This window comes from Schistocerca piceifrons, chromosome 9 (genome assembly GCF_021461385.2).
Source record: "Schistocerca piceifrons isolate TAMUIC-IGC-003096 chromosome 9, iqSchPice1.1, whole genome shotgun sequence".
NCBI lineage: Eukaryota > Metazoa > Arthropoda > Insecta > Orthoptera > Acrididae > Schistocerca > Schistocerca piceifrons.
Genome location: NC_060146.1, coordinates 100,836,514 through 100,855,035, shown reverse-complemented (window position 1 = coordinate 100,855,035; position 18,522 = coordinate 100,836,514). Strand labels below are relative to the sequence as shown.

Sequence of the window (18,522 nt, the reverse complement as noted above, 5' to 3'; positions counted from 1 at the left end):
CATATGTGAAGACCTGCGGCATTTCACTAAACTGGTCTGTACTTTTTCGACCGTACGTATAACAACACTGCAGAACATTGGTGCAATGACTGTAGTACCAGGATGTGAAGTAAACAACATGCACACTTGCAGGACTCATCAACCCATCAAGCACAGGTAAAGCGCACATTGAAATGGTCAGTTAAGACAACACTATGTCGCCTAATGTCAGCTCAGTTATCTTAGCATGTGAATGCTGGTGAAGGGCATGTGACTGACACCTGTGATTTTCAAACAGCTGTATTCGAATACGGTTAAGAAAAGGGCATATTTTAATTTGAAGCTTTTTGTTCAGAATCACCCTTCAAAGCACATACTCTATAGTTCCTCCGGACTCATCCTGTATATTATCTGCAAGTGAAAACTGTTCAAAATGTGTGTACATTCAATACACTGACTGGTAATACAGTCTCTCACTACTGAATTGGTCTAGTCCTTCACTCATAAAAATATGGCCAAAATCCAAAAGGATACAAAAATTAAATTCTAAAAAATTATACTGATACTATTACCACTGTATGGGAGGGCTAGTTGGATAAATGAAAAGAAATGTGTCACAAAAATACAAGCAGCTGAGATAAGAATTTTTAGAGGAGTAAAGAGAGCACAAGAAGAAATTTAATAAAGAATGAAGATGTTTCAAATGTGTTGAATGGACACATTATTAATGAGGAAATATAACTGAATACAGAGAGAGACGGAACAGGATGCCAATACAATAAAGGCTGAAAGACTAAACAAGAAAATCCTGACTGGCAATGAGAAACGAAGGGCACACACAGGTCGAACGAGGAAACAATGAACATAAATTTCATAAAGACTCAACAGGCAAATTTCAAATGACTGTGTACAATAACAATGACAAAGTATGAAAGTAATTTCAATATGCATCCACAGCATTACTCATCATGTTTAATCGTGTCGTGATAACTGTGAAGGACGTAAAGAAGATTATTTCTTATGGGCTTATTCTCCTGCAATTTCTGTAGACAGCTGATAAAAATTAAGTCAACATTCACCTCTTAAAACCCACACTCTTTCACATCAAATTCCCAATCAAACACACGGACATAAGTTGGCAAAATGGAATTTTGGCAGTTCAGAACGAGTTAAGTTTTGCGAAAGTGATTTTTTTCCACACCCCATAGTATCCAAATTGGTACCCATAAAATGTCAAAGGTGTTTTCCTAACATCAAAACTGCTTACTCATGATCACAAATGGCAGTGGAGAAAGGTTACCTTCAAAAAGTTAGTCAAAAAGAAGCTCCAAACCTAAGAGTTAACAAGACAGGCTCAACAATTTCAGTTTGATCAGTGCTGAAAGTGATACTTTACAAGAAGCGTAGGTGAAAATAAATTAAACAATAAAATTATTTAAAACTTTCATTTTAAGGCAGATTATTTCAGAAAGTAGGCTATTGTGTTTGAATTGAATACGGTAAAATTTGTTTTGCTGATGCATATTGTTCCTTATCTTGCATTAGCCTAAGAAAATGTTTGCTTATAATTACAATACTTTACTATTAAAATTAAAATGCAGATATACATTTTTTATTCTTTTTAAAAAATATAGTTGTTCACAGCAATGCTAATAAATTGTGTTGAATGCTCTAATGATTTCAATTTTTTAATGTCATGAACTCATTAAACCAAACATCATTACACAATTGACCCTTTCAGACCCTCTGGCTGCAATTCTGTACATTAACTTTTACTGTGTCTTTTAATTCTAACAGAAGTATTTTTCCCAATGGAAACACGAGTTATACATTTGAGAATGTTCAACATTTTCATCATGTGGAAGTGCTGCCAACTGTTGGGCATCACAATGAAAATATCAGCTAGTCAATGTAGCACAGCACAGCAACTCATGACCACCAGAATACATATATATAGTTCACTGCATAATTGAATATTGTTATTGTTATTTTGCTTAATAATTGTTGAATGATCATTTTACTATTTATTACAATAGAAAATATTTCATAACTAGTTACTTTAGTCTATAAAATGAAATCAAATGTACAAAGCATATTTGAAAATGAGTACATATATTTTTGTATAAATCTTGCATCTAAAATCATTAAAAAATCACCTATGAGCACTATCACACAAATAAAAATTTTTCTTCGTCCAGAAAAAATTCAGGCCTGAAAGGGTTAAACGATAAACCTCATATGCAGCATTACTGGATTTTAATTCAAAACTTGCTCTAAAATGCTACTTTGTGTGTTTGTTGTCACGTTTTCCCCAGTAGGGCACACATCATAGATTCAGATTAAGAATCTACAAATCCTAAAAATGGCCCTCCACAACTGCAACAATCATTCACCATCACTGTCACTAATAAAAAAAATGTTTAAAAACAGAGAAAAGACAAACTTTAGTATTATTATTTATGTTAATATTACACTTGTAATATTAATGTTTCAATCTTAAAAAGGGCACTACAGAGTGGCTCTCTCCAATTTTCTTTGTGCTTAATAAGATTTGGAGATCAGAATACCCACATCAGTTTCCTACAGCAGCATAACTCTATTTTCAAGAAAACTCAAAAAATTGCCTCTGAAGATTAAAAGATTTCTGATTACTGTTACATATGAAACATTCGTACATTATCAACACATTTGTTAGTATCTTAGCAGATAGTGTAATCAATAATCATGTAAAAAGACAGATTGCTACTCACAATAAAGATAACATATAGAGTTGTGGGCAGGCACAACAAACAGACTGTTACACACTGAGCTTTTGGCTAAAGCCTTCTTCAGAAAAGAAAGGAGAACAACACACACACACAAATAAATAAAAATAAAAAGCAAGCTCACACACCTCACGCAAACATGACCACTATTCCCAGCTGCTCCGACCACACAAACTGGTGCGTTTTGAAAGCAGCAATCCAGAGTGAGGCCAGGAAGGGTGAGTGATGGGGTAGCAGTGTATGGATGGAGGGAGTTAAGAGTGGTGTCTGGTCGAGCATGCATGAAATATTCTCTACTATGCCATGCACAGCGTCAGGACGCTGTGGGGGGAGGGGCGAATGAGGAGTTGGAAAGGAGATGAGCAGAGGGGAAAAGACTGGTGGGTACATTGGAAGAGAGCAGTGTACAACAAGAGTGAGGGGACATGGATTGGGAGAGGGTGATAGGATATTGGGGGCAGAACTGCTGGTGGGAGGAGAGTGTGGGACATTAGGTTGTCATAGGCCGAGACCAGGATCATTTCTGGAGCAGAGAATGTGTCATAAGGATAGCTACCATTTACACAGTTCAGAAAAGATGGTGGTGGAGGGAAGGATCCAGATGGCTCAGGTAGTGAAGCAGCCATTGAAATCAAGTGTGTTATATTCAGCTGCTTGTTGTGCCACAGGATGGTCTACTTTGCTCTTGGCCAGTTTGGTAGTAGCCATTCATCCTGGTGGACAGCTGGTTGATAATCACACCAATATGAAAAGCTGTGCAATGACTGAAGCTGACCTGATAAATGACATGGCTGCTTTACAGGTGGCCCAGCCTCTGATGGTGTAGTATAAACCTGTGATAGGACTGGAATAGGAAGTGCTAGGTGGGTGGATTGGGCAGGTTTTGTGCGTGGGTCTTCCAAAGGGATATGATCCTTCTAGCAAGGGGGTGGGATTTAGAGTGGCATAAGGATGGACTAAGAGGATATGGAGATTGGGTGGGTGACGGGACACCACTCCAGGAGAGGTTGGAAGTATCCCGGGTAGGATATCCCTCATTTCAGGGCATGATGATAGGTAATCAAAGCCCTGGCAATGGGTGTGGTTCAGTTGTTCCAGTCTGGGATCGTACTTGGTGATGAAGGGGACACTCCTTAATAGCTTATTCATGGGGGTTGTGAGAGGACTGCAATGTTTGGGGGGATATGATAGAGGAGATCTGTCTGTGGAGTAGGTCTGGATGAGTGCATGTCTGTGAAAGCCTTTGTGAGTTCTTGTCACTACCATCACTAGCTGTATGGGAGGGGCTTCTTGGTGTGGAGGTGATGGCAGCTATCAAAATATTGGTAGGTTGAATGTGGCCAGATGAGTGGATGGTGCCACCAAAGAGGAGGAGGTCAATGTCCGGGATCACTGGGTTGAGAAGGACTAGGTGTTTCAGGCTGCTCCGCTGCTGTCACCCCTCCACCGAACTCAAACGGAACAATACGTTGAAAATGTTTCAATGTTTCCATTGGCACTCCATTTCCTAGTGTCCACAACTCCACTCACTATCTCCAAACGACAAAATAACAATTCCTAAAACAAAAATAGCAACAGTGACCTGCAAATTAAAAATGACAATCGATAAATAAACCCACAGCAACTGGAATACCGACATCCACAACAAAAATTCTACGCACTACAGTTTTTCTCAGATAGTACTTCATTACAGTTAACTGCATCATCTGTAAAAAGTTTGAGGTTGCTATTAATATTGTCAGTTAGCTCATTAATATACAATTTAAACAGTAAAAGGTCAACACACTTTCCTGAAGCACACCAGAAATTAATTATATATATGTTGACTCCCCATATGAGATGAAATGCTAAGTCCCCCCACCAAGAAATCCTCAATCCAGTCACAAATTTTGTTTGATACTGCATATGACTACACTTACATTACTGAGCATGTTGTGGTACTGAGGTTAATACCTTATAGCTAACATATACAGCTTTATGAAATTATTGAATGATTTGTAATCACTCATTCAATAATTTGTAATAACTCTGTATTTCACTATAATTGATGAATCAAGAAGTTTGTGGGAATAGTGATATGTGAATCCACAAAATCTCACCGGACGAGGTGCTTACCTCAAAAGTGTGCACAAGATCTACATTGTTTTCGACATCAACAACTGCAAGCACTATGTCCTCGAGGGGTTCAACCAGTTCCTTGAGGCGTGGTGAGAGTATCTTGCACGGCTCACACCATTCTGCGTGAAAGTTTACAATGACTGGCAGGTCACTGTGCATCACTTTGTTTAGGAATTCTTCCTGAAATAACCAAATGAAAACAGTGGAATGAAGCTAAAGCATTTCACTTTTGTTACAATCTGATCATGAATGAACAAGTGTACATTTAAACTTTTCACTAAGACAACTAATTCAAAATTGGTAGTTGGCTGGGGAAATGTCTCCATCAAGCCATGTAAACAATAAGTGAAAAATTTATTCGGGCTACTTCCCTATTTATTCTCTCAAGGAGCACACAAAGGATGATCGGTTATCGGCCTCTGAACGTACTGTAATTAATCTAGTCCTGTCTTGTCTTCTTGATCCCAATGGGTCATAGTACTGGGTGGTTATAATTAAACCAACGGTGTTCCGAGCGCTGTATTGGAAGGTAAAGACATCACAGAATACTGGAACATCACAGGTGTGTTCATTAATCAGTTTGCTTGCACAGTATCCTGAAAAAATTATTGGTTTCACTTTCTACCATCACTTTAAACAGTCAGAATGTTAAATGTTTCCAGGTTTGATGTCAGTACACTTTCTGTCTCTCGGCTTGTGTTGATGTCTTTTCTGAAGTGACTGTTGATGTAGAGGGTTAAGAAGTTTGACATTTTCCGTACGAAACACGATGGCTATTGAGCAGCACAACAGTGCACTGCCGGTCAAGTTGTTTTATCAGAATGACAGCAATAGCAGCTATGTATTGCAGGAATATCACTGACGTAAACAGCTGTGAAGAGGCCCTGTGTCAATAAATGGGCTACACAATATTATCAGGAGATCTGGAGCAACAGGTGAATTATTTGGTGCAGCAGGGAGAGGAAGCCAGCCCATTCCCGTGGCAGTTTCTGATGAAGTTGCTGCGGCTATGGCCAACTACTGAGCGCATACTTCAGATTTTGCAGCCAGTGCTCCAGCTGTGTCACGGGAATTGTCTCTCCGGTGGTCAACCAATCAAAAAGTTTTGTGGTGATTTTTACACTGGTATCTCTACAAGATACAGAATGTACACCAAACGAAGCCCTAAGACAGGCTACAATGCCGTGACTTTGCCCGCATGCACGGAAATGGATGCTGTGTGGCCAGAGCACATTCTTTGGATGGGCAAGGCACATTTTACTCTGTCTGGTGTTGTGAATGCACAAAACTTATACATAAGGGATTATACTCCACCACGTGTGCAGGAGCATCCACTGTACTCAGCTTATGTGACTGTGCAGTGTGGTTTCACAAGCTCCTTTACTCTCGATCCATTTTTATTAGAAGAGTTTTCTTGGGGCTATTAGGTGAACACTGACATCTACACATTATGAGAACCTCATTGTGCAACATGTCATTCTAGCTTTGCTACAGGTCATTTTAGCTTTGCAAGAATACAACTGTGTTACACCACTATTTTTGGATGGGGCAGCACCATGTCTCACTTGCCGGGTGAACTATTAGCTTTACAAAACCTTCAGTAACGAATCAATCGTATCTTGGCAATTTCAAACTGTGTGGCCTCCAGATCCCCTGATCCAAATCCACTTGACTTCCAGTTGGGGGATATCTGAAAGATCATGTCTATCATGGACGTAACCGGACTCGTCCCGATCTGAAGGACAGCATACGAAGACATATTGCTCTGAAAACACTGGGTATGTTTTGAGCAGCTACTGAACATGCTGCATTACGGGCGGAGTGGGTTGCTGAGTTGGGAGACCATACTGAACACGTGTTCTAATTTGTGACTGTATCCTAATAAACATGCAAGAACCACCATTATCAAGTGTTTGATCATTTCTCCTCTTTTTCTACAACCACCCAACATTCTGACTGCTTACATTGCCATATTTTCACCTGGTGGCAGAAAATGGAACTATCATTTTCTTCAGCATACTTCACAATCACATCTATTAATGAACATGCCCACCACATTTCAGCATCCTGCAATGTATACAGCCTGCACTGCAGCACTTGGAACACTGTCATGCCTAGATTCCTCTGTTAAAGCTGGTTCTTCAAACTTTGTAAGTAGATTTTTACTGGCTAGTTTGGGCCTCTCAGCCAGTTCTGGTTATCCTACATCTCTGTTGGTCTCTACCACAGATTAAAAAAAATCTGATTGTTTGTGTTGCACCATTCAATATCCTTTGTTAGTCCTATTTGGTAAAGGTCCCACATATTTCAGCAATATTCCACGATATATTTTATAGTGTTTTGTAAACAGTGTCCTTGCATGCTACCAATGAACCAACACCTGCCATTAGTTTCACCTACAACAAGGCTATGTGATCACCCCATTTTAGATTCCTACAGTTCCAATTGTGACTCACTGATATTGTAGTCATAAGATACTACATTTCTTTGTTTTGTGACGTCTGCAATTCTACATTTGTGAACATTTAAAGCAAGTTACCAATCTCTGCACCACTTTGATATATTGTCGAGGTCTGAAGTAATATTTGTGCATCATTTTTACATAGTGCTCTAATAACTGCATCCTCTGCAAAAAGTCTGAGGCCACTTTTAAAAATGTCTACAAGGTCATTAATATGGTATAAAGTGAACAGCTAGGGTCAGCAACACACTTCCCTGGAGCACACCTGAAGTCACTTCTAATTTTGCTCACAACTCTCCATGTTGTATCCTCTCCATCAAGAAATCTTCTATCCAGTCACAAATTATGCTAGATATCACATATGATCGTAATTTTGATAATAAACACAGCTACTGTACAGGCAGAGCCAAATACTTTTCAAAAATCGAAAAATACTGAACCACCTGAGTGTTTTGAACCGTGGTTTTCAGGATGTCGTGTGAGAAAACTGACAAAAAATCATGATACAAAATTGAAGCTTACTTTATTTCTCTACATTTTACCTCTGTTATTTAAGCATTTACAATATTTTTCCATATGCTTTCCAACTCTCATGTCATGGGCAACTGCTGCCGGTTCATTATGTCACTAGATTACTGCATTCTTCAGTTCAGTGTCATTTCCAAAATGTTTTCCAGCAAGGAACTCTTTGGGCTTCACAAAAAAGATGAAAACTGCTATAAGCTAGGATTGAGTTTTCACTTTTCTGGGGGGTTATTATGGATGATGCCACTTGAGAGACTGCTGACAGATCTCTGGCATGGTGTGAGGTGCGCACTTCTCATCAGTAACAGTTTGATCAAGAAAACAAAATCTACATGTATATGCATGGTACATCTTCAAAAATTTTTGTGCTGGAGCAATTCTCTAGGTTCTGTTGGTTAATCACTGGGAAACTCACTCTACTCAAATTTTGCTGTAACTAAGATGTTCAGACACATTTCCAAGAAGCAAAGAATGAGGAATATTTGAGAACCATTTAGGGTTACATGTTTGCCTTGCAAGGTGTTGTCCTTTATTTAGTTTTTCAAATCACCTGTAATGAGTGATAGGAGCCCAGGCCAAGTGTTGTTCATCCATTTCTAACATTTTGTATAACTTTTGCACATTTCTTTCACTCACTGCTCCTGTCACTAAACTACCTTTAACTGTTGATAAATTTCAGGTTTCAACTTCTGATCATTAAAAAACTGATAAAAAACCTGCGATCTCATAGCTGGCAGTGCTTTGTATCATACAGTTTCTTTTTAAACAATGACAGAATGCACAATAACCACATTCTGACTCATAGCTTATCGACCATTTCAATCTTATCAATTGCTTGACACCTCAACTATAAGTTTGTAGTTACTTTTGCTCCTTCCATCATTCAAATTAGAATTATTATAAATAAAGCACCTTTACAGAGCTTTGTACAAAAGAAAACAGCTGCTAATATCCAAAAATATGAACCTTGGGGCCAGAAAAAGATTAATTAAAGATATGTTTGAAGAACAGCTCAGTAAGGATATGAAAAGCAGACAATGGCAAAGACAGAATGAAACAATTAGGCCTAGAAGCTTTTGAAATGCGATGTTACATGAGACTGCTGAAGATCAGACGAACTGATCGAGTTAACTATGATCATTGGGATTAGTCAATGAGAAGAATCTTCTAACATATAAAAATGAAAATTTGATTGTTCATTTTTCCTCTATGGGTGCCTATACCATTCTTTCAATTACGATGAAACTTAGGCGAGTTGCTGTGCTCATGCATGAGAAGGTTCCTGTTGGGATAAGAACCCCCTACCACCCATAAAGGTGGGGTTGGAAAAGGGGTTATCTAGAAGCTTAACTGAGAAATGTCTGGAAAATTATCAGTCAAATTTTGTATATACATAACTTATTACTGGAACAAAGATATTGTGGCAGTAATATACCCCAACCAGTCCAAAGGGTTCAAGGACAGTAACAAATCAGAAAGTCTCTGTAACATCTGAAGGAATTTCTACCAAAATTGGCACACACATTTACATACATGCTCCACAAACCACCATATGGTGCATGGCGGAGGGGAACTTTTCCACTACAAGCCATTCACTTCCCCATTCCACTTGCAAATGTAACATGGGAAAAAACAGCTGTTTATATACCTCCGCAAGAGCCCTAAATTCTCTTATCTTGTCTCACCTTTGTGGTCCTTACACAAAAGTATGTTGGTGGCAGTACAATCTTGCTGCAGTCAGCTGCAAATGCTAGTTCTATAAATTTTCTCAATAGCGTTTTGCAAAAAGATCCTTGTCTGCCCTTCAGGTATTCACATTTGTGATCACAAAGCATCTCTCTAACTCCCACATGTTGACTGAATCAACTGATACAAATCTATAGCTGGATCAGAATAACAAAGTAATTTATGTCTAGCTGTTTAAAAGGCTGCTACCAGAGCAATAACCAATCAGAGGATACTCTTAGTCGCATCTAATTTACCATTCCCATTGTCAAATCACTCATCTACTGCAGATAGCAGTTACCAGTCAATTGCAGACAACACTTGTGACCAGTGCATAGTTGCAAACCACTTTCATTTTGTGCTCTCTTTCTCTGTGTAGCACTTTTATTTTGTGGTGAACCTTGATATGGAAGTGTGCAGAAAAGTGTGATTGTTAAACAGAAAGTTCAGTGACCTGCTCACCTCGTGTTTTATGTCACCAGACACTCGAATTTGTGTGGCATGCAAATATTTCAAGAAGGAAAGACAAAATGGAGCAAAGCTACTGTTTCTAATGATGGTAGAAAGAAAAGCAGACTCTTTGAAGATACATAAACACACTGTCATGAAAGTTTGTATGGAAAAGTACTGTTTGGAACTAGAAGGAACTGGTTCACCCAAGTTACAGACACCTACACTTTGTGAGGCAGAAATACTCAGTGGCAACATGAATTCTTTGTCAACAGTTGACAGAGCTCTCTGTTTCAGGTACAAAAAATAGTGGAGACAAAATTATAATGGAGAGAAGTGGTGCCATGCAGTGGCACTGTTGATTTCCAAAAGACTTTGTTAAGATACTATTCAAAGACGTTGTGTGGCGCGCTGTTCCATAAGAAACCTCATCTCACTACTAAGGGAAACCCCTCTGCACAAGTATGACATACTATGAGCACACGACAGTGAATGGTAAGTACTTAAGCATTTTATTATTATCTTAATATTGTTACTTATTGTATTCACACACAGGATTCAGATCCATCTGTGCACAAATTTCACACTGAATACGCCAACTAAATATGAATCATTCTGGAATAAAATTTTCACTCTGCAGTAGAGTGAGTGCTGATATGAAACTTCCTGGAATGTTAAAAACGTGTGCAACTCTGAGACTCGGACTCAGGACCTTTGTCATTCACAGGCAAGTGCTCTACAACTAAGCTACCCAAGTGTGGCCAATGATCTGTCCTCACAGCTTTACTTCTGCAGGTACCTCATCTCCTACCTTCCAAACTTCACAGAATCTCTCCTGTGTAACTTGCAAGACAAATACTCCTGGAAGAAAGAATGCTGGGGAGACAAGATTTAGCCATAGGCTGGGTTATGTTTCCAGAACGAAATTTCCACTCTGGAAATTACATAAATTGATCTATGTTTATGTTGTAGTAAAGAGATGGTGAGAAACACACATATCTATAACATGGATATGTGCCATCTGAACTGTGTTACTGGTTTTATCTTGAGGATCAAAGATATCATCTGTAAAAGCAATAACATTGGCATCCATTTACATATGAAAGACTCACAAACATAACAGCGCATGAATGATTACCTTGATTTGTATCTGTCAGCTACAAACACCAGACCCATTGTATGTCATAAACAGCCATGTTGTTGTACAACATTTAGAATACCACTCAACTTATTTCAAAGTCAAGCTACTGAATGGTAGGTCCTTACGACTTCAAAAATTTCTTTTTTCCTATGACAGAAAGTACCAGATTCTCTTTCTAAGTATGCACTTGTGGCACTTACTGTTCATCGATTTCGGGGAAGGGAACCAAACAACGAGGTCATCGGACCCATAGAATTAGGGAAGGATGAGGAAGGAAGTCAGGCGTGCCTTTTCAAAGGAACCATTCCAACATTTGCCTGAAACAATTTAGGGAAATCAAGGAAAACCTAAATCAGGATGGCTGGATGCAGGTCTGAACCGTCGTCGTCCTGAATGTGAGTTCATTGTGCTAACCACTGCGCCACATAGCTCATTCTAAATATGCATTATCACATCCTGTAATTGTGCAATGTGGAGAGGTCTATTACTTGTTTTAACACTAGGTGGAAGCATATATACGGATGTGAAGATCATTTCATTTCATCTCATTGCATCACACAAAACAAGGCTTTCTGAAAAACTTAAAGTTGAGCCAACTTTGAGGTACAGGTGCCAGAGCTTAACTATAAAATTCAAGTTGTGAATAAGCATGTAGAAGAACTGTGGCTCAACTTTTAAAAAATTTAGTTTACCAAGTACTGAATAATTATGTACCCCTAGAAAAGTTTATGGTGGAGAGGACTTTCTTTGGTATACAGTCATTGTAAAGAAATTTCTAAAGGAACAGCAATTAATGAAGAATAATTGTAAACAAAGCATACGGCAACAGGTAGAGAGTGTGCGAATGAAAAGTGTTTGACTGTCAAAGAGGGTAGCACGTGAAGATTTCGACAACTACAATAGCATAAGCTTCCCTCAAAAAATCCAGAGAAACTCTCATCTGATATAAAAACTGTCACTTGTACCATAATCAGTGTCCATGAACTAATTTATGACACAGGAACTGAAACTGAGGCTAGAAAAGCAAAAACAGAAATGCTGAACTCCATTTTCAAGTGTTCATTTACAAAGGAAGCTGTGGAGGTTCTTCTCCAGTTTACTTCTCGCACCTCTATAAAGGTGAATGATAGAGATATTAGTGTCGGCAACATTGAGAAACTGCTAAAATTAAACAACTGTCCAGGGCCCAATGAAATCCCTGTTTTATTCTATACAGAATTTGCACTGAGTCTGCCCCTCTTTTAACTGTAATGCACCACGGATCCCTTGCAGGCGGGGGGGAAGAAAAAGGTCACACTTGTCTAGAACATGCGAAGCAGAAGTGATCCCCAAACTAAAGAGGTATCTGGAACATAACGACCTCCTCCTGCATGCCAACCAGTGTAGATTCAGTCATGTGACTCCCAACTTGAGCTTCCCTCCCATGTAGAGTTTAATTTCTAAAATTTTTGGTGCTGGAACACACCTCTTCCACCAAACAACCCTCCCCCCCCCCCCCCCCCCCCACCCCACCCCATCCTGCTCCTCCGGCCACAAAAACCACAAGTTTCAATTTTAAAAAACTTATGATAGAAGTTACAATGAGAAATCATTTTTTTTACAAAATATTCAGTTTTTAAAACATAATTTCTTATAACAAAACAATAAAACCAAGAGATTTAACCTAAACACCCAGATGCATCATATTGGTCACCCACTGCCATGTTGACTGGTACCAGAGCAGTGACAAGAAACAGTTATGCTGCGATTTAACGCACATGTACTATTTTAAATGTCCGGTGGCTTGTTCCAGCGAGTTAAAAAAAAAGGTCAATGAGAGGTACCAGAATGCTGTTTGGGTGTTTTTTGCCTGAAATTAAGCCCTGCTCCTGTGACATCCTGAAAGCAATCATGTGGATACAAATTTTAGAGATTAGATTCCGTTTTCATTCTATACACCCAATAATAAGATTATTCTCATGGGTGTGGAATAAGTCAGAAAGTAAAACATAAAACATCCGAATATAACACTCACTATCCTGATAATTTGTCAGGAGTTTGTCAAAATATGTCAATACACTACAGTAAACTGGAACTGCTAATATTTACAGAATTAATATATAGTCAGAATGAAACATAGTTATGTACTTTTAATACATTCAGCATACACAAAATACCTGGTCTTGAATGTTGTGATCAAGTGCTGTCAAAACTGAAACTTACCTGATACTTTGACTTAAGCTGGTCTAACAGTCCCTGTTAAGATATTCATCTATAGAGCAGAAGGAATTGCCTATCAAAATGTCTTTTAAACTCTGTTTAAATTGTGCTTTATCTGAAAATAAGTTTTTAATGGTTGCTGGCAATTTACTGGAAATGTGCATACTGGACTCCTTTTTGAACAAAGGTAAGTGATTGTCTTTATTCATAGTATTGAGCTATTGGTTGGAAATAGACACACATTAACTTCAACAAATTTCATTAAGAAATAAATATACTGAGAAGCAGTGGTTAGAATACCAAGTTCATTGAACAGGTTTCTACATGACATTCTTGAATTTACACCACAAACGCTTACATGCTTTTGCACACTACAAGCTTTTGCTCAGTTTGACGAGTGATCCCACAATATGATCCCATATGACATAGTAAAATGAAAGTGAGCAAGCTATGGAAGTTTTTTTATATATTTATATCTCCTACATCTGACATTGTTCTAAGTGCAAATAGAGACTTGTTTAGGCGTTTCAGCAATTCTGCGGTATGCCCTTCCTAACCGAATTTATTATCGTGTTGTAATCCCATAAATTTAACACCATCAACCTCTTCGATATGCATGTCTTCATATGCTATACACATGGTGGAAGGAAATCTCGTACAAGTTTTGAACTGAATGTAGTGGGTCTTTTCAAAGTTTAATGACAGTGAATTAACTTTAAACTACTTATTCAGTGAAAATTTGATTCGTAGTCATTTTTAAATCTGTACTTGATTGCTATTTATTCCAATGTCTGTACCATCTGAAAACAAAACAAACTTCGCATCTGGCAATGTAACAGATGAGAGGTCATTAACACACGCAAAAAAAAAAAAAGAGCAACGGACCCAACACCACATGTAATTAATTCCAAAGACTGATTGCTTACTCCTCAGGTATTTCACAGTGGCACTCTTTGTTTCCTGTTAGTTAGGTAAGATTTGAACCATTTCACAGCACTGCCAGTGACACCACAATATCCTAAATTACTTAAGAGAATGCTGTGACTCACAAAAAGGATTTTGACAGGTCACAGAAAATGCCAGTAACCTCTAATTTGTTATTTAATGAATTAAATACACTCAGACTGTATGCATAAATAGCCTTCTCTATACCAGAATCCTTGAGGACAGGTGTAGGGTAAAACTGCAAAAAAACTTCCATTTTTTTAATTGTGTAATTTATTAGATTGATTCTTTAAGAATAACACTGAAAAGTTTCGAATTCTGGCTAGAAATATGTTTTTAAAAAGTGTGTTTGGACATCTGCGCTTGTGATGCCCTCTCTTTCTATGCTGTGATCCATATCTTTTCTATGCTAGAAGTTTTTTGTGCATTAATTTTTTCCTATTGAGATGCAGACCATGCTTAGTGAAATAGCATCAATAGGAACCAAACCTATGTCTAACCCAGCAGCCACCTGGCACAGCCACTTACAGAGCTGTCCACAGCTGGGGCTGATCATACTGCACAAAAACTCGCACCAATTCGACATTTGTATGGTTTGTTGCAGAGGCTGTTTTTACCAGGTCACTTTCAATATTGTAGCCCTGATCCCTATCATCAATACTGTTTCCCGCTGCACCCACTGTCACAACATGATCCCGCTGTTTAAACCCTTTGCACAAAGACCCCTCTCAACCACCATCAGTGCCAACATGGCCTGGTCTACAGCTGTCAAGAGGTCGCCACTGCTCCACAGTATTCACTATTGTCACTAGAAAGCTAACAAAGATGAAAGAAGTGGTTCTATAAATGACCAAGTCAACTAAGTAATGAAGCTACGAGACGATGGGAGGGGGCGAAGGAGGGGGGGGGGGATTTTAAGCTATGTATGTATATCTGGGAAGTACGAACAAACAAGTTACCTTCATTATACCAAAATAACACAGCAAATCCTTTACAAAAATGCTTACAATTATAAAAAGTACACACAGCTTTTTGCTCAAAAATTCTATTAATAACATTTAAAATATTTGTGTTAGGCTACATATGTTCAACTGCATGTTTAAATACATGTTATTATGAAAGGTAATATAATAGTACTGATTAATGTGAATGGCTGATCACTTCATAAAAAAATGGAAGAGCCAGTCACGTTAAATATTAATATTACCCCAAATAGCTGAGGGAGGATGTCGAACCCAACAAAATATTTAAACTTTACTAACATTTGTGTTGTTCCACACTATAATTTTATTAGTAAATAAAACACATATAGTTAAAGAATTGACCATACACTTTTACTTGGTATGGGAGCATAGGATGATGGGATCAGATCTTGATAAGATTTCAAAGCGATGCAAAGATTGGCAGCTTGGCTTATATGTTCAGTAATGTAAAATTATGCACTTCACAAAATGAAAGAACATAGTATCCTAAGAACTATAATAGCAATGAGTCACTGTTGGCACTGACTAACTCATACAAATACTTGGGTCTAACACACTGTAGGGATATGAAATGGGATGATCACATAGGCTCAGTCATGGGTAAAGCAGATGGTAGACTTCGGTTTACTGGTAGAATTCTGGAGAAGAGCAATCAAACTACAATACTGCTCAAGTGTGTGGGACCCATATCAAATAAGACTGACAGTGGATACTGAACGTATACAGGAAAGGGGAGCACGAATTGTAACAGGTTTGTTTAATACATGGGAGAGTGTCACAGAGGTACTGAAGGAACTGAACTGGAAGAGAGTAGACATTAACTATCCCGAGAAAGTCTGTTAACACAGATTTAAGAACTGGCTTTAAATAATATCTCTAGGAATATACTACAATCACCTATGTATAGCTCGCACAGGGTTCATGAGAATAGGATTAGAATAATTACTGCATGCACAGAAGCATTCGAACAATCATTCTTCCTATGCACCATATGTAAGTGGACACTGTCACATAGTTATGGCTGGCAAAGAGTGTAAACATTCCGGAGTAGTACGAGATCAGCTGACTTCCACTGATCACAGAGAGGCTGAGTAAATGTGAGAGATCAGTATGATGTACAGGTTACAAAGGGTTGTATCACACTGCATACTAGTGGCTCCTCTTTTTTTTAAAATATGTAGCTGTGTGTCATGGTGTAATGCACTACTTTGAGTCTAGTCAGGAATATTTAATTCCATCTTCGGATAAAAGTTACACAGACAACTCCATTGCAATTTTCACAGTTTACATACAACGTATGTAAAAAAAAAAAAAATGCCTTGTCAGAGACTTGCCCATTATCTAATACAGGTTTCTTACATTTATCTTGCAGTTTTGGTTTCTGTGATGAAAAGTGTGTTAAATATGGTATGAATGTAAACATTAGGCTAAGCCACAGGTCAATCTGCTATCACAATTTTTATTTGTCATTCACATTCACAACCAAATTATCATCTTACAACCAAATCTAGACCTTGAGACATCCTACAGATTGGTTTGTCACTACAACCAAGATTTCGGGAGGGGGGTTCCAAAATCACATTCTAGCCTATCTCTGTGGCATACATCATGGTCAAATGGTAACACTTAATGGTCACTGCCAGTTGTTCATTAGTAGCAACAACTCTTCCTCCCGTTGACTTGTCTTGGCAGTGAGATATGAGCTTATAAAGAGATAGGATCATCTTGCACTGCCATATCCATGTTTTCTGTGTCTGATACATTATGCTTAGAATGGGCTTCTAAACTTTTATTTCTTTAGTCAGTCTCTGTATTGTGTGTCCCTTGGTTTTAGGTTTAGAATTACTATTCTTTTCCTGACCAAAATTTTGCTTTCTGCTTTTAATGCTAATGAAGAAATTTTAGGATGGTCCGAAAGCTCAAGAACTGAATATTTTTAAATATGTATGTCCACTTCAACCTTGCTCTACTTGTTTCCATTTCTGACAGCTATTAACTACCTACTTTTTCCTCTGTGATGGATATTATTGCTACAATGAACATTAAATTTGACTAGATCTATCTAGATAACATGTGACACACACATCTTCTCACCTGATTTTTAACTATAAGGGCCTTGGCAGCGGCAGGAGTACGTGAAAATGCTCGTGCCAATGGCCTCCAAGTAGGTCTCAGTACGGCCAACATGGTAGAAACTGCTCAGTTGGTCAGAAGGAAAACACAAACACGACACACAGGTTCAGCACCGCTGAAGTGGCTTCGCCATTCGAAGTCTTGTCACATAAGCCATAGTAAGCATAGCAATGCTACAGCAGGATGAGGCACCAAGTAGTACCATGACGGCGACACGTCTCACAAAATATTCATCGTACACCTGAAACAGAATAAATAGCTATGATTTTGTGAAAAATGAAAAGTTGTGCATCATCTGAAATGTCTGTGTTCTCAAGGTGGTTTATGGACTGCAGTGGAAACTGAGTGAATGTTGTAGTTGTGGCCTTCAGTCCAGAGGCTGGTTTGATGCTACTCTATCCTGTGCAAGCTTCTTCATCTCCCAGTACCTACTGCAACCTACATCCTTCTGAATCTGTTTAGTGTATTCATCTCTTGGTCTCCCTCTACGATTTTTACCCTCCACACTGTCCTCCAATACTAAATTGGTGATGCCTTGATGCCTCAGAATATGCCCTACCAACTGATCCCTTCTAGTCAAGTTGTGCTACAAAGTTCTCTTCTCTCAAATTCTATTCAATACCACCTCATTAGTTATGTGATCTACCCATCTAATCTTCAGCATTCTTCTGTAGCACTAAATTTCGAGAGCTTCTATTCTTGTCTTGTCTAAACTATTTATTGTCCACGTTTCACTTCCATACATGGCTACACTCCATACAATTACCTTCAGAAACGACTTCTTGACACATAGCTAAATCTATACTCAATGTTAACAAATTTCTTCTCTTCAGAAACACTTTCCTTGCCATTGTCAGTCTACATTTTATATCCTCTCTACTTCAGCCATCAGCAGTTATTTTGCTCCCCAAATAGCAAAACTCGTTCACTACTTTAAGTGTCTCATTTTCTAATCTAATTCCCGCAGCATCACCCGATTTAATTCAACTACATTCCATTATTCTCGTTTTACTTCTGTTGATGTTCATCTTATATCCTCCTTTCAAGAGACAGTCCATTCCATTCAGCTGCTCTCCCAGGTCCTTTGCTGTCTCTGAC

The 18,522-nt window shown here is 38.4% G+C and overlaps 1 protein-coding gene across 3 annotated transcripts in view; it reads right to left on the bottom strand.

Annotated features, from left to right (window-relative positions):
* Positions 1–18,522, bottom strand: part of LOC124716900 (thioredoxin, mitochondrial) — a 54,762-nt gene that overhangs the window by 32,037 nt on the left and 4,203 nt on the right. For all 3 annotated transcript variants that reach the window (XR_007005664.1, XR_007005663.1, XM_047243459.1), the window contains exons 2-3: positions 17,386–17,665; positions 4,860–5,042 (exon numbers count right to left, since the gene is read on the bottom strand). Coding sequence is in view for 1 of the 3 variants with exons in the window: in XM_047243459.1 (XP_047099415.1) it covers positions 4,860–5,042; positions 17,386–17,478 (276 nt within the window). In the remaining 2 variants the exon portion in view is untranslated. The remainder of the gene's footprint in view (positions 1–4,859; positions 5,043–17,385; positions 17,666–18,522) is intronic.